The sequence below is a fragment of the Priapulus caudatus genome, unplaced genomic scaffold, assembly GCF_000485595.1.
Source record: "Priapulus caudatus unplaced genomic scaffold, Priapulus_caudatus-5.0.1 Scaffold223, whole genome shotgun sequence".
In the NCBI taxonomy this organism is placed as follows: domain Eukaryota; kingdom Metazoa; phylum Priapulida; class Priapulimorpha; order Priapulimorphida; family Priapulidae; genus Priapulus; species Priapulus caudatus.
In genome coordinates, this window is record NW_014577284.1 from 340,832 (window position 1) to 353,816 (window position 12,985).

Sequence of the window (12,985 nt, forward strand, 5' to 3'; positions counted from 1 at the left end):
AAAAAAAAAAAAAAAAAAAAAAACAAAAAAAGGTTGTTCCCTTTTTTTTGGGGGGGGGGGGGGTGGCGGGGTTTTACATCACAATATAAATTCCGCTACCTGCCAACCTCTGACTGACATAACATATAGGCCGTGGCTACGCGACCGGTTCCGGACGAGGAGCCGCTAGCCTACGCGTCCGGACATCCAATTCACACAGTGATCTTGCGACAAGTACACACATGATTGCGCAACGGTAGTCTCTGCTGATTGCCGAGTGTGTGTGTGCATGCGACAGAGAGAGAGGGAATTTGTATGCGTGTGTGCACGTGTGTGTGTGTGCGAGCGCACGTGTGTGTGTGTGTGTGTGAGAGAGAGAGAGAGCTAGAGGTGTGTGTGAGAGAGATAGAGCTGTGCGTGTGTGTGTGTGAAAGAGAGAGAGAGAGCGAGAGAGGACGGATGGAAGGATAGACGGCAGCAGTGCATATATTGTATATTTTTGGCAATCAGCAGAGCGCCCCGTTACATGCGTGTACGCGAGTCGCGCGATCACTGTGTGAGTGGATGTCTGGATGCGTAGCCTGGAGGCTAGGCGACCGGTTCCGAACGCGTACCCACTGCGTAACATATAACTCAAGTATGCTGGCCCTGCGCCCTACTACTGCTGAGAGGGTCTATGTCTCCCAGGGTACTGCCGGAACGTACTTGGGTACTATCTAATATGCCGGACCGTACCTCGCCTACTCCACTATAACGAGTCTAGGAAATCGCCTACGCCTACTCTCTAACCCTAACCCTAACCCTAACACTAACCCTAACCCTAACCATATAAAATAGTTACAAGGGTACATTCCGGTATACCGGACCGTACCCAGGGTACGTTCCGGCAGCACCCTGGGGGATATAGACCCTATGATCCCTACTACTGTCTACTACTACTACAACTGTCTGTACACTAGACCCTGTCTCTGGGCCTAAGTACAATATTAAATGTAATCATATACGTTTACAATTGCAGGTCGAGTGACAATGACATTTTTATCTTTCTCACAATATTTGAGGATCAAGGATAGTATTAGTTTGGGACCCCGCAAGTGTGTTTTCGCATGTGTGCTAAACTAATCTGAGGTGCTGAAGTAGGCTTGGGCCATATTTGACCAAAGAATATGCTTCTAGGCTTCGGCCAAAGAATATGTGTGACACCTAATTTTGTTGTAGGATGCTTCACATGGAAATCACGTAGGGATTGAGCTCGCGAGTATAAGTCTGTCATGGCGTTCTCACCGCTGGACAACCTCCGGAGTTTTGCAACTTCACGACCTCCACTGGTCGTATTCATGATTTGCCTTCTGGGCTTTGCTGTCACCACAATGACACTTGCCTACTACGTGAGAAGCAACGAGCTTCGTAATACAGACATTGTGGTACGTTATTGACTGATTGAAACTCTTCTGTGCAACCACATATGGTCCGTGTAGAGTGTTTTGTAAGTTTGTGATTTCTGCAGCATGTGTGGACTGTTAATTTTATTTAAAAGAAATAAATTTGTTATAACGTCTTGAATAGTGCCACATGGCGTCAATATACAGCCATTTTAACTAGCAATCGCTATCATTTTCTAGGACTGGAACATGTTTCTCGACAAGTTTGCGTCAGTCAAATTCTGTATCCATGGCGATACGGCTGAGAGTAGCACCGTCACAGTACCAATGCCTGAAGTGAGACCTTCACTGGTTAACCGTAAAAAGATGTTGAGTGCGCCTTTTCCGGCTAATGCGTCAGTGCCAGTAGATGCGTCTGCTCATGTATACCATACGGCGGAAGACATGAGAAACTATTCTGTGTCAGTGCCAATGGTGATAGGATCCCAGCTGATACGTAGTCTGCAAAATGTTACACACATGAGTGCGACGTTAAATGGTCTCATGCTAGGCATTAGAGGTAAGCAAACAGTATCATGGTCATATATGTTTATTGCTGTGATGCAGTAGAGAGCATGTCACAGTTCGATGTCACATTTCGTGTTTTAAAGTATTGTATATACAATTCCCACGAGGGAGAATTTACAGGTCATGCCTCGAATAAATTTATCCTAATTCATATATTACTTATTTCACCGTAACATGGGCGATTATTTACTTTATTGATCACTGTGAAACTGACCAATATAACAAACAAGCAAACTAACTAACTAACTAACTAACTAACTAACTGAGTGTCTTGCTACTTTCTATATTGAGGCGATGCAGCTAGAGATAACATCAGTGTCGTATTTGAACTACCCAGTGAGAGAAACTACAGCCACTTGTCCAGTGACCAGATGATGACATGTGTGGTGTTCCAGGCACCTGCTAATGTATTTCCTATGACGAGGTACGTCACCTAGCTGTATCGTCTGTTATGCACGATTACGAAGACTGGAGTTTGCAAAGCTGATATTCGAAATTGTCCCAAATATAAAATGTTAATGCACATGTAACATAGTTTATGTAAGATATCTCAGAACTGGAATCTCATTGCGGCATCGATGGCAGGTGTCGTGGTTGGCTTCCTTACTGTCGTGGTGCTTGTGAAATTTGGACGATATCCATAAAAATAAACCATTGAGGGTCCCCTATATACTTAGTATGCCTTCGTCCACTTCCCATATATCCCATCAGGAGCACATAAACTATATTCTGTGCTATGTTGTGTTCATGTTATGGTTTTACTGCATTCAACTACAGTTTGCGCGCTCGTTATCCCATGTATTTCTCTGTCTCACATGAAAGTGCTGGTCTTTAAAAAAAATAAATGGCATTGATAATTTCTCTGAAGGAAATGCTTACTTTGGTTCCCTTCCAACTTGCCATGTTTCCATAAAGCTTCTGAGTAAACTGAAGACATCACTTCCCTTGACCTACGGCATGTTTAATTGGTCCCGTGATATATTGGTAAAAGTGTCTGTTAAGTGACCTCACTAATGGAGTATAATTTCATTGCCCTCTCTGCCAAAAGTATATGTCTAAATATAGAACCAAAATTGTATTACAAAGGGCACCTGAAGGTTGCTGGAACCAGTCACAGTCAGAGGCACAGTTACAGCGTCACCTGCCTATACAAGGTTACAAGGAGACGTTCTTCATTGATAGAGCCTTCTGTGCAAACGGAACTAAAGTATTTGTGCAATACACGTCCAACCCACATCTGACACTAATGCTGACAATGGTAGGCTTAGTAGTATATCGATCGTCTGCGTGCGTGCATATATCTGAACCCAATATATGTGTGTGCGCGTGTCGCAATCGGACCACTAATTCGCAGATGACTAATGGCACGCTGTAATATAGTGCTAAGTGTGCGTTGTAATACCTCTGATGAGAAGCCGTTGTTTTTGTTCACCATAAGTGTTCGCGCATCCGGTGAGTGATACCATCTACTACTGTTGCGTTTTCAGTCGGACAGGTCAATGATTAACCTGCATCTAATGCACACCAGCTATTTCCTTTTTCTGATGGCAATGACGATGATGGCGTATGCACTACTGAAGAACAGTCCCAAGCTGAAGCCTTCGATGCATGAAAAGGTAAGGAGGCGAACGTCTCTCATGGCATGTTAATGCTGAGCTCTCGTAATGGTGGGATTAAGAGCTTGGCATTCGATTCCTGCCTTAATCACTGATATAATATCGATGAGCACTACAGACTTTATCGTGAATGCTGCAGTCGGAGCAGCTACAATTTGGTGCAGAATGAGTTAACTGAGCAGTATATAGAGAGAGCAGATATATATAGAGTATATAGTGTATATAGAGCAGTATATAGAATACATAGAGCAGTATATAGAGAGCAGTATATAGTAGAGCTCTTGGGTAGAACCGAACAGGCCCAATTTTAAGTAGCAGCAGTACACCACTGCTTGGCAATGCACTTTAATACATTGCCTCTATATGATTTTAGGGGCTTGAAACAACCTCTGTATAGTCAGGATACTAAAAATAGACATAGGGATGAGTCGAGCGAAGAGTCTTTGTGACTAGTGGAGAGAAACGTTGGGTAAATGTTATGCATAGCTTGTGTAAAACTGTGACGATTGGAGGAGTAAGATGTTTCAAGCGAGATTTGTAGTTTTTGCACTTTCTTTGTTGCAGCTCGCACTTGATGCCTAATGAGCTAACCCACAAAGCATCGCCAAAGAAGAAGCTGGACGTAAGAAAAGGCTAACGATGGAGAGACGATGACCACACGATGTGGCTGTCTTCACTCTTTCTTCTGATCCTACTTTACTCACGTTTTTATCTCATGTGTATTTTTTGTTGCTTTACATTGTTAATCTGCAATTTGCGAGGAGGTCGGTGCATGTGCTATTTTTTAGACAGATAAACCAGCGGATGCTGTTCTCGAAAACGTTGGGCAGTGGCTATGATATCGGGCGGACAGGTTGCAATATATACTACGTCATGCAGCGAGTGTTGTCGTAGGAAATTTCTATTCGTATTTGATGATTTGTCAGCCATGTCAGTGTGCCCTGTATTGTTCTCTGTGATTGTGACATCTAGTTTGGACTCCCTGCAGCAGGTCGTTGCACCAACTTGCACTCGTGGAACTAAACCGTGAAGGGAAGGCCGCGGCGTAGTGTGGCTCATAGGGTCTATGTCCACCAGGGTACTGCCAGAACGTACCCTGGGTACGGTCCGGTATACCGGAACGTACCCTGGTAACTATCTGATATGGTTAGGGTTAGGGAGTAGGCGTGGGCGACTCCCTAGACTCGTTAGTGGAGTAGGCGAGGTACGGTCCGGCATATTAGATAGTACCAGGGTACGGTCCGGCATATTAGATAGTACCAGGGTACGTTCCGGCATATTAGATAGTACCAGGGTACGGTCCGGCATATTAGATAGTACCAGGGTACGGTCCGGCATATTAGATAGTACCAGGGTACGTTCCGGCAGTACCCTGGGGGACATAGACCCTCTCAGGCGTAGTGTGTGTGTGACAGTATTTGGTAGTACATACAGTGTATGCAAAACTCGAGGGTGTCTTTATTGAGGTGTTTTCATAAAGGGGCGTTATTCCACGAATATAACAACACCTTTAGCTGGTCTAGTCGTAGAATTGTTGTGCAGTAGCTGTAGTGCTTCAGCTGGCCAGGCTAGAAGAAATGTTCTGACCTACCCTCTATAAAGATCTTTCTATTTCCCTTACGAGTATTTTGGATTCATCGTCATGCGTGTGTTATTATTACGTTTCGGAAGTTGGATGATATTTATTCAGATTGTGTAATTCGGATACCTGGGTACATGTAGAATGTTATTGTAGTGGTTATACGCTTGTACGATACCCCCTTATACTTACTGAGCTGTCGTCATTGTTGCACGTGTATAGGTAGGTACAAGGCAGTTTTGCTGGCAGCTGGCCTGTGGGTCCATTACATGAATACCTGGAACTGATGCTGAAATCTATTGTCACTAGATGGGGTAACGTGTCCTGTAGTCCGTTTGTGCTACAATTGTCATGGCAAAGTTTAGCCGGTCTTAGAATGATTGAGACAGTGATACCCCGGTCCGGAAATGTTGAGAAATTGCAGTTATCTTCGTAATTTCCACAGAATTTTCTCATTTTGACACTGGGAGTTGATTCAGTGTTTTATGGCCTCATTTCGGTGTGTATAACTTGAGAGCATCTAAAAATTGTCTGTTTCAAATAAAGCGGTTGGTTGGGTTATGATATAAATTACGTTAGGTAGATGTGACATTTATAGCTTCCACGAGTGTGTATGTAAAATATATTTTTTATTCCTTAACAATCGGGTATATTTACGTTGAGTCATATGTGCAGCTTAGTATGGCTATAAAAGCCATTGCTTAGGTATGTGTGTTTGAGTGCATTTATGGTTTTCCCCATATGTTGATTGAGTCGTTTGTATCACTCCCAGAATCATTAAGACATTATGTAAGGATGAAACTATTACCTTCATAAATTCTCCGTAAATTCTATTTGTGCTCTACCTATCTAAGTTTCATTTACATAAATAATGGGAAAACATCCAAGGTGATATCTTACAGACTTGCAGTGTATTTTATTTAAACGTATTCACGTAGGTAAATACAAATAATAGTTGGCATAGGCATCTCTTGTACGGGTAAAAGAAGAAAGCTGCGAGTTTAAACAGTTAAAAGTCAAAATGGCGACATGTGAGATGTGAACAGAAACAAAGATGCGCTGTTGAACCTGACAATGTAACTTGCGGAAAACTTCATTTAGAAGATTTCGTGCGTATGCACGTTTTGTTGAATACCATTTCGATTAATAACACCAAAGGTTTTTTTTGAGCTAGTACATATGTAGATGGACTGTGTGAAACTCAATCCACGGTGACATCAATGTAATTATTGCGTTCTTACTTCGAGGCGCCACACCAATTGCCTCGTCATGTTCAACCACCATATTTACAAGTGCAGTAAAAATAAACGTTCAAAATATACTAATATCAAATTTGGTTTGTGTTAAAATTCTCGGGGTGTATTGAGTAGAGCTACGTAAAAGTCCCATTGGCTTGACATGACTTAGTCAAGTTTAATGTGCATACCAACCACAGAGTACCGGCACTGTTAGTGTTTAATAATTCTCATCTTCTTGTCTCTATCTTGTTATCTCTGTAGCATACGGTAACAACACATGGGTGGTAAAATCCGTAGGACACAAGAGGCTCAGTCATTATTCTCTCGTAATCGTCAGTTACTAACAAGCGTGATGCGGTAATTTCGTAGATAACGAATCACGACAACATCACACGCTCATTATCTGATTATCCTACTAACGACGTATAAAATGTCAGTAGGCTTCTTGGCGACGCTTCTGCTATTTCGGTAACATCGTTTTCGGTTTTATTGATCGTCGTGCGTTGCATTCACAGAAATAATATGGTAGTTAGACTATATATATATATATATATATATATATATATCAGGAGTAGTTAATAGGGGGTTCTATATAGGGGGGTCTATATATTTCTATGGCCCCCATCGCTCCCTGTGTGATTACGCCTACACATGCACTGATAAGCGATGCAACAGCGGCTTTTTCACTGTGTGGCCTGATCGCGATGTGAAACGTGAATCTCCATTTCTCATTCCGCACGTCTTCTCACTAATTATTCCACATATTGCCTCTTATTGATGTCTCGTACGACCCCTCACAAATATTATTCCGGTTCATGTAACTATTATGAAACATGGCCCTACGTAACATCAAGAGTCCACAATAGACTCTCTAGTATTGACTCTTGGTAACATAATTATAGGTATCTCGTGTTTCGTTGACGTTCAGCATACACTTGCACGTACATACGTGACCATCTGTCGATGACCTATAATAATGTGTCACATCTGATATATCGGCGCGTAAAATAATATTTACAAGAGTACATAATAGAGATGTCTATCATCTAGTCATCTCTATTGCGTACTCTTGATATTAATATGCTTGCCATGTTTTCCTATGACGAATTCGCGTAGAAAGAACTATTCATGATGATACCATTTTGATTAAATTGCTAGTATTAATAACGCTATAATTAATATACAGTTAAATACTCGTGTTTTTCTATATATATATATATATATATATATATATATATATTATATATATATTATATATATAATTTTAATTTTAATTATTAGAAGTTTGTACTAGCTACGCATGTTTTTAGCGCTTCATCGTCGTTGTTGCCAGCGTGGTTGACAGTGCGGTTGCCAGCGTGGTTGCCAGTGTGGTTGCCAGCGTGGTTGCCAGCGTGGTTGCCTTCATGTTCGCCGATGGTGTCGAACGCACGGTTGTAATGGTACTGTGCCTCAGCGTTCTCAAAGCGCTGCTGTCTGCGTCGTGTCGGCATAGGATCCGCCATGTTGTAGCTCTGTGTGATCTTTTTCATGATTTCTGCACACACACACACACACACACCACGGCAGCCATTACCGGATTAACAATAGTAACAAAAGTAGCATTTGCTACGGGCCCCGCGGTTTTAGGGGTCCCCTGGTTTTAGGGGTCCCGTAATATCACGAACTCCGTAACATCTAATAGTTAAATTTTGTTATTATAAAAAATTATTATTTTTGTATACACGTATTAAACCTGATACACGTAAACAATGACGATTGCTGGCGGCGTTTGTTTGTCTATTACAAATGTATTAGATTTCGATTTAGTTAAATTTACGTGTTTTAATATTTGTGTTTTGTTCATTTAGGGCCCCTTTATAACATATATGCTACGGCCCTGACGTCGCCAGCAATTATTATATGTAGATGTTCAGTGGCGAAAGAAACGTGAAGAGGTCCGCATTTATTGTCTAGTCTACGATAACGGGAAGTCGCGTGCGAACGTACTTATCTAAGTCGTCCTTGTCTAAAAAAAAGCACGATGAGCGACCGGAATTAAATACTCTCTTCCAATTGCGTAAGTTTAAATGATTAATGATCGAAATGAAGAAGAAGGTGAGGAATTATATGAATCATTAATGAGGTCGGGTGGTTCGATTTAAAAACGTTTTTCCTCGGAAATAAATCACATATATTATCGAGTCATCAACATATCAACCATCTATCAATCGTGCGTTTTCACACATCGTGCTGCCTGCCTGCACCTATTTTGGGCTGTAAAACTGCGCGCATGATAACACGATCCACTCACCTGCTGCCGGCACTCCGGGAACGGCCGTGTCGCCTGCTGTTGCCGTCACGAACATGTCGAAAACATCCTGGACGCTATCATCCCATCCGTGTCCATAAGCCTCGACGGGATAGGCTGGCTCGCCGTGCTTTGGTATGTCCAGTCCTGCAAGGACGAATAAGAACGATTGTTATCCGCGAGTAACTTCGAACGTCTTTGTAACAAACAATTGATCAGTGGTACATTACTTTCAGCGGGCGGACAACAAATCTCTCTCAGGAATCGACCGAGCCACGACAGGTATAAAGCCGTACCACCCGCAAACAACGCCTCGTTCAATTTTTTTTTAAATCGATAAAGACACGGAGTGAAAACGTCCGCAGTAACCTTGATTCGGTCGACAAATCCTTCCGCTGAAAGGAAAATATTTGCTTACCCTTGAACTCGATCTCGTCGCTGACTCTCAGAAATCCAAGCAGACGCATGCTTCCAAAAATGATAAAACACAAAACGCCGCTCCAAGCGGCGATAGCAACCGCACCGACCATGTTCCATCCCAGTGCCTGCGAAACAATTATTAAACTGCAATGATTCCCAAGACACGTTCTAGCGTCACCCGCGAAGACAATTTACATCATTACAGGATAAAATTATTGCTGTGCACTTATATATATATATAGGATTTTTTTCTGGTTGTTCTTTTTGTTATTTTATTTTAACTGCAGGATATTGAAAATAGAGTGAGCTTAAATCAGGAATGAGTGAACACCGAATTTGTTTTTATTTACTCGTTATTAAATGGATGCGGCGATAATCGCACTCTCAAAAATACATGAACGTCAAAAGCATATAAACCCTAAGATTCACAGTCTCTTGAACAGGTAAATGCTGATGACTGCGAATGGCTGGGGTTGTCGCCAACCCGTGCAGTGAGAACTGCGGGGAAGGTTGATAAAGGTCACCTTGAAGGATGCTCTGCTCCACTCGTACACGATTCCTCCGTTGTTGCTGAATAGGGGCGCGGCGATGAGCCCCCACAGTCCGCCACCAGCGTGCACTGAAACACATACAAACACACGATGATGGGGCAGTCTACCTACTACTCTTACCACCGCAAATTGTCACAGCTGAATTCACCGACAATGCTGGGATTCACGCAAGAGTTACAAGCTCAATATATTCATTCCCATGTATTGGTCTATCTTGCATATATAATTCGCAAGTGAAATAAAAGACCGCAATACGGACTAATAGACTTCTATATCCAATTTGTACGTGGAGTTTTTGGGGTCTCTGTTCCTACGAATTACACTTGCTGATAAATCACAAGGAAGCTACCTCTGTATCAGGAGTGTATAATGACAATGTGTTAGGGTTAGGGTTAGGGTGGCATTATACACTCATGTGTCATTATAGGGTGTCACTCATATATGTGACTGATATGTATGTATATGCATCTCGATACTTTCCTGGTGAGTGATGACTCACATCACTTGTGTGAATCCGCTCGAATGAATTTTACACAGCGAATCCGGGAAGAGCTTTTATAGTTGTCGCGACAATAAACCCGTACCGGCCACAGCATCCAATGGGTCGTCTATTTTCAGGAGCTTGAGCATGATGGCGCTCCACATTAAATAACCGAATCCTGCAAACGTCCCAACGACGGCAGATGCCCATGGCCAATAAACGTTGCATCCGGCGCAGGCGGCAACCTGAAATGGAAAAGCGGTTTCAATCGACATTAAACTTACTGCTCATTTCGGTTGATACGATTTATTATCACGACAGCATCATAACTTTAAAATGATATATAATCGATCATAAAAATAGTTGGCGAATAGACGAAGGTGTAGGAAAGCTAAATGAGGGTCGCTGAAGGATGAAAGCTGTAAATGCAGTATCAACGAAGGAAAGGCAAGAGGAAGATAACGAGATAGATAACGCGGGAGGGTCGGGATTGCGGCAGGGGGCGGTGAAAGAGAGAGGCTCGCTCACCATGCCTGCGAGTGCGCCGTTGAGTGTGATGAGGATGCTCCATCTATGCTGCATGATCAACTTGTTAACGATAAGAACAGTAGCTGCTGCGAAGCTTCCACTGATCACCGTGTTAACCTGCGCGACAACGCACGAAAAATCGCAATAGAAAAGTCATGCACGCTATACATTCTGTCACAAATGTGCCAAGATCGCGCAACAAATTTAACAATTTAACAATTTAAACATTTAACATTGTTTCAAAGTGCGAAGGGTCTGCGAATTTGCGGGGCAACAAATTGTGTAGTAGTAAATCTACGTGACTATACATTTATACGTGGAATTACCATGACTCTTGACACGATTTCACCGTCGCCTTCCTTTGACATGCTTATCAGCGATCCTCCATTGAAGGCCAAAAAGCCGAGGAGCAGTATGAACCCGCCAAGTGCTGCTAACTGCAAGAAGAAGAAGACCGCATGTGAGCTTTCTTGCCTTTACCGTGTGTTCTCTCTATGTTCTGTTATTCGCCTCACAGCCTTCCACTAACTGCACGCACAGACAGACGTACAGACAGACGTACAGACAGACACACAGACACACGCACAGACACATAGACAAGACATCGTACCACATCGTACACTAACGGATACTAAGTAACCCGACTACTTCACGACACTTTTCGTCTCTCGTAAGCGAGTTGCCGAATGGCAAAATTGGTCCAACTCGCCAATTCGCCAACACAAAGTCGGCAGTGTAAACCCAGCTTTACTCCCACCCAACCCCCTCATCTCGCTCAAAATCTCTCTCCACCACAGATGCACGTCTTATCTTTTCTACTAATAATTTCCCTGAATGTGCCTACCGGAACAGAGTGACCTCTGATAGGCACCGGCGTGCGGTCAGCAGTGAACCGGCCTTTACGTGGACCGAGGATGACGGCGCCCGCGAACGCGCAGGTTCCTCCCAGAAGATGAACGACCCCGCTTCCTGCGAAGTCCTGCAAGCAAGCAACGGTTGACAGGCACATCGTTACGCTTGTACTAGATCCATGTCAGTAAAACGTAGTTGGCCACGTCACTTAGTACGTCCTCGGTCTTGTAGCAGTAAACGAAATATATGCGCAGAAATATTTGATAGCTTGCAAAACAACAACTGCAGTAAGTAACGACAAAAACGCGAGAGCATTTTCTCCCACTACTCACGCACGCACGCATGCACGCACGCACGCACGCACGCACGCACGCACGCACGCACGCACGCACGAACGAACGTAACCGACGGTAATGGATTATAGCAAGACTACTGAAAGTGTTCAGCGATGCATCATAACATGATTGTCTGCAGTGCTTCCAGTAAACAACGGAAGTAAGTCTACTCACGGCGAAGGTAATCGCTCCATCGTCCAGTCCGACGAGGAGCCATCCTTCAGGAGCCCACGCCCAGTGAGTGACAACCGGGTAGATAAACGCTGCAGGCAAACAAGGTTAGCACGCGTCAAGGTCGGTCTGTCGCACTGTCTGGCTCAGGAGCAATCACCCTACCCACCAATGCCACGTAACACGCTCCGGCCCTCCCGCCTCCCCCTACACGCGCTCCGGCCCTCCCACCTCCCCCTGCACGCTCCGGCCCTCCGCCTCCACCCACACACGCGCCACCCGCAGGACTCCTTCAATCCTTCAATGGCTTCATACATATTCTTTACCGCCCCACCACGACCACCTCCTCTGCTGCCGCTGCCGCCGCTCGCTGCCGCGGTCACTATCGTCTCCTTTCTCGCACACACACCTGTGATTAGAGAGCTGTAGACGAGGTAGGCCTCGAAGGAGCATCGCTCCGCCACAGCGCCGGACACGATAGTGGCGGCAGTCGCCGCGAAGACGAAGTGCCACAGCCAGAGCGCGTAGTCGGGGTTCGGTATCATGCCGTTGAGGCCGCTGAAGAAGTACGTGTGACCTATGAAGCTGTTGCCCTCGCCGAACGCGAACGAGTATCCGACAGCCCAGTAGCAGATGCCGGCTACAACTGAAACAGACGGTTTACTCATCAACCACACGAGCTGTGTGTAGCCATACACAGAACAACAGAGCTATACAGCTATGCAACCAGCGAACTACACCGTATAGGCTGCTAACTGTCTCGAACTGCGACGTAAGGTGAAGTTACGATAAGTTAGATATTCTACTAGCGAAGACGTCTGTTAGCTAGACCAGAAGCACCCAGCATGATCACTTACTAAATAGCATGAGCAATATAGTGATAGATATATAGACACTTACACACGTCTACCATATTCTTGATGAGGATGTTTGTGGTGTTCTTGCTTCGCACGGCTCCACACTCCAGAAAGGCAAAGCCGCACTGCATGACTGCAA

At 44.1% G+C, this 12,985-nt stretch overlaps 2 protein-coding genes across 5 annotated transcripts in view; one reads left to right on the forward strand and one right to left on the reverse strand.

The window, feature by feature from the left end:
* LOC106807572 (transmembrane protein 248-like) overlaps positions 1-4,669 on the forward strand; it is a 5,621-nt gene extending 952 nt beyond the window's left edge. For all 3 annotated transcript variants that reach the window (XM_014809943.1, XM_014809944.1, XM_014809945.1), the window contains exons 2-7: positions 1,198-1,403; positions 1,602-1,920; positions 2,220-2,352; positions 3,015-3,186; positions 3,416-3,544; positions 4,109-4,669. In XM_014809943.1, coding sequence (XP_014665429.1) covers positions 1,251-1,403; positions 1,602-1,920; positions 2,220-2,352; positions 3,015-3,186; positions 3,416-3,544; positions 4,109-4,126 — 924 coding nt within the window. In that variant the 5' untranslated portion in view covers positions 1,198-1,250 and the 3' untranslated portion in view covers positions 4,127-4,669. The remainder of the gene's footprint in view (positions 1-1,197; positions 1,404-1,601; positions 1,921-2,219; positions 2,353-3,014; positions 3,187-3,415; positions 3,545-4,108) is intronic.
* Positions 4,670-6,012: 1,343 nt separating this feature from the next.
* Positions 6,013-12,985, reverse strand: part of LOC106807577 (putative ammonium transporter 1) — a 14,079-nt gene continuing 7,106 nt past the window's right edge. For both annotated transcript variants that reach the window (XM_014809955.1, XM_014809956.1), the window contains exons 3-13: positions 12,890-12,979; positions 12,399-12,635; positions 11,993-12,081; positions 11,476-11,610; positions 10,958-11,068; positions 10,632-10,748; positions 10,207-10,348; positions 9,596-9,690; positions 9,070-9,196; positions 8,655-8,798; positions 6,013-7,898 (exon numbers count right to left, since the gene is read on the reverse strand). In XM_014809955.1, coding sequence (XP_014665441.1) covers positions 7,639-7,898; positions 8,655-8,798; positions 9,070-9,196; positions 9,596-9,690; positions 10,207-10,348; positions 10,632-10,748; positions 10,958-11,068; positions 11,476-11,610; positions 11,993-12,081; positions 12,399-12,635; positions 12,890-12,979 — 1,547 coding nt within the window. In that variant the 3' untranslated portion in view covers positions 6,013-7,638. The remainder of the gene's footprint in view (positions 7,899-8,654; positions 8,799-9,069; positions 9,197-9,595; positions 9,691-10,206; positions 10,349-10,631; positions 10,749-10,957; positions 11,069-11,475; positions 11,611-11,992; positions 12,082-12,398; positions 12,636-12,889; positions 12,980-12,985) is intronic.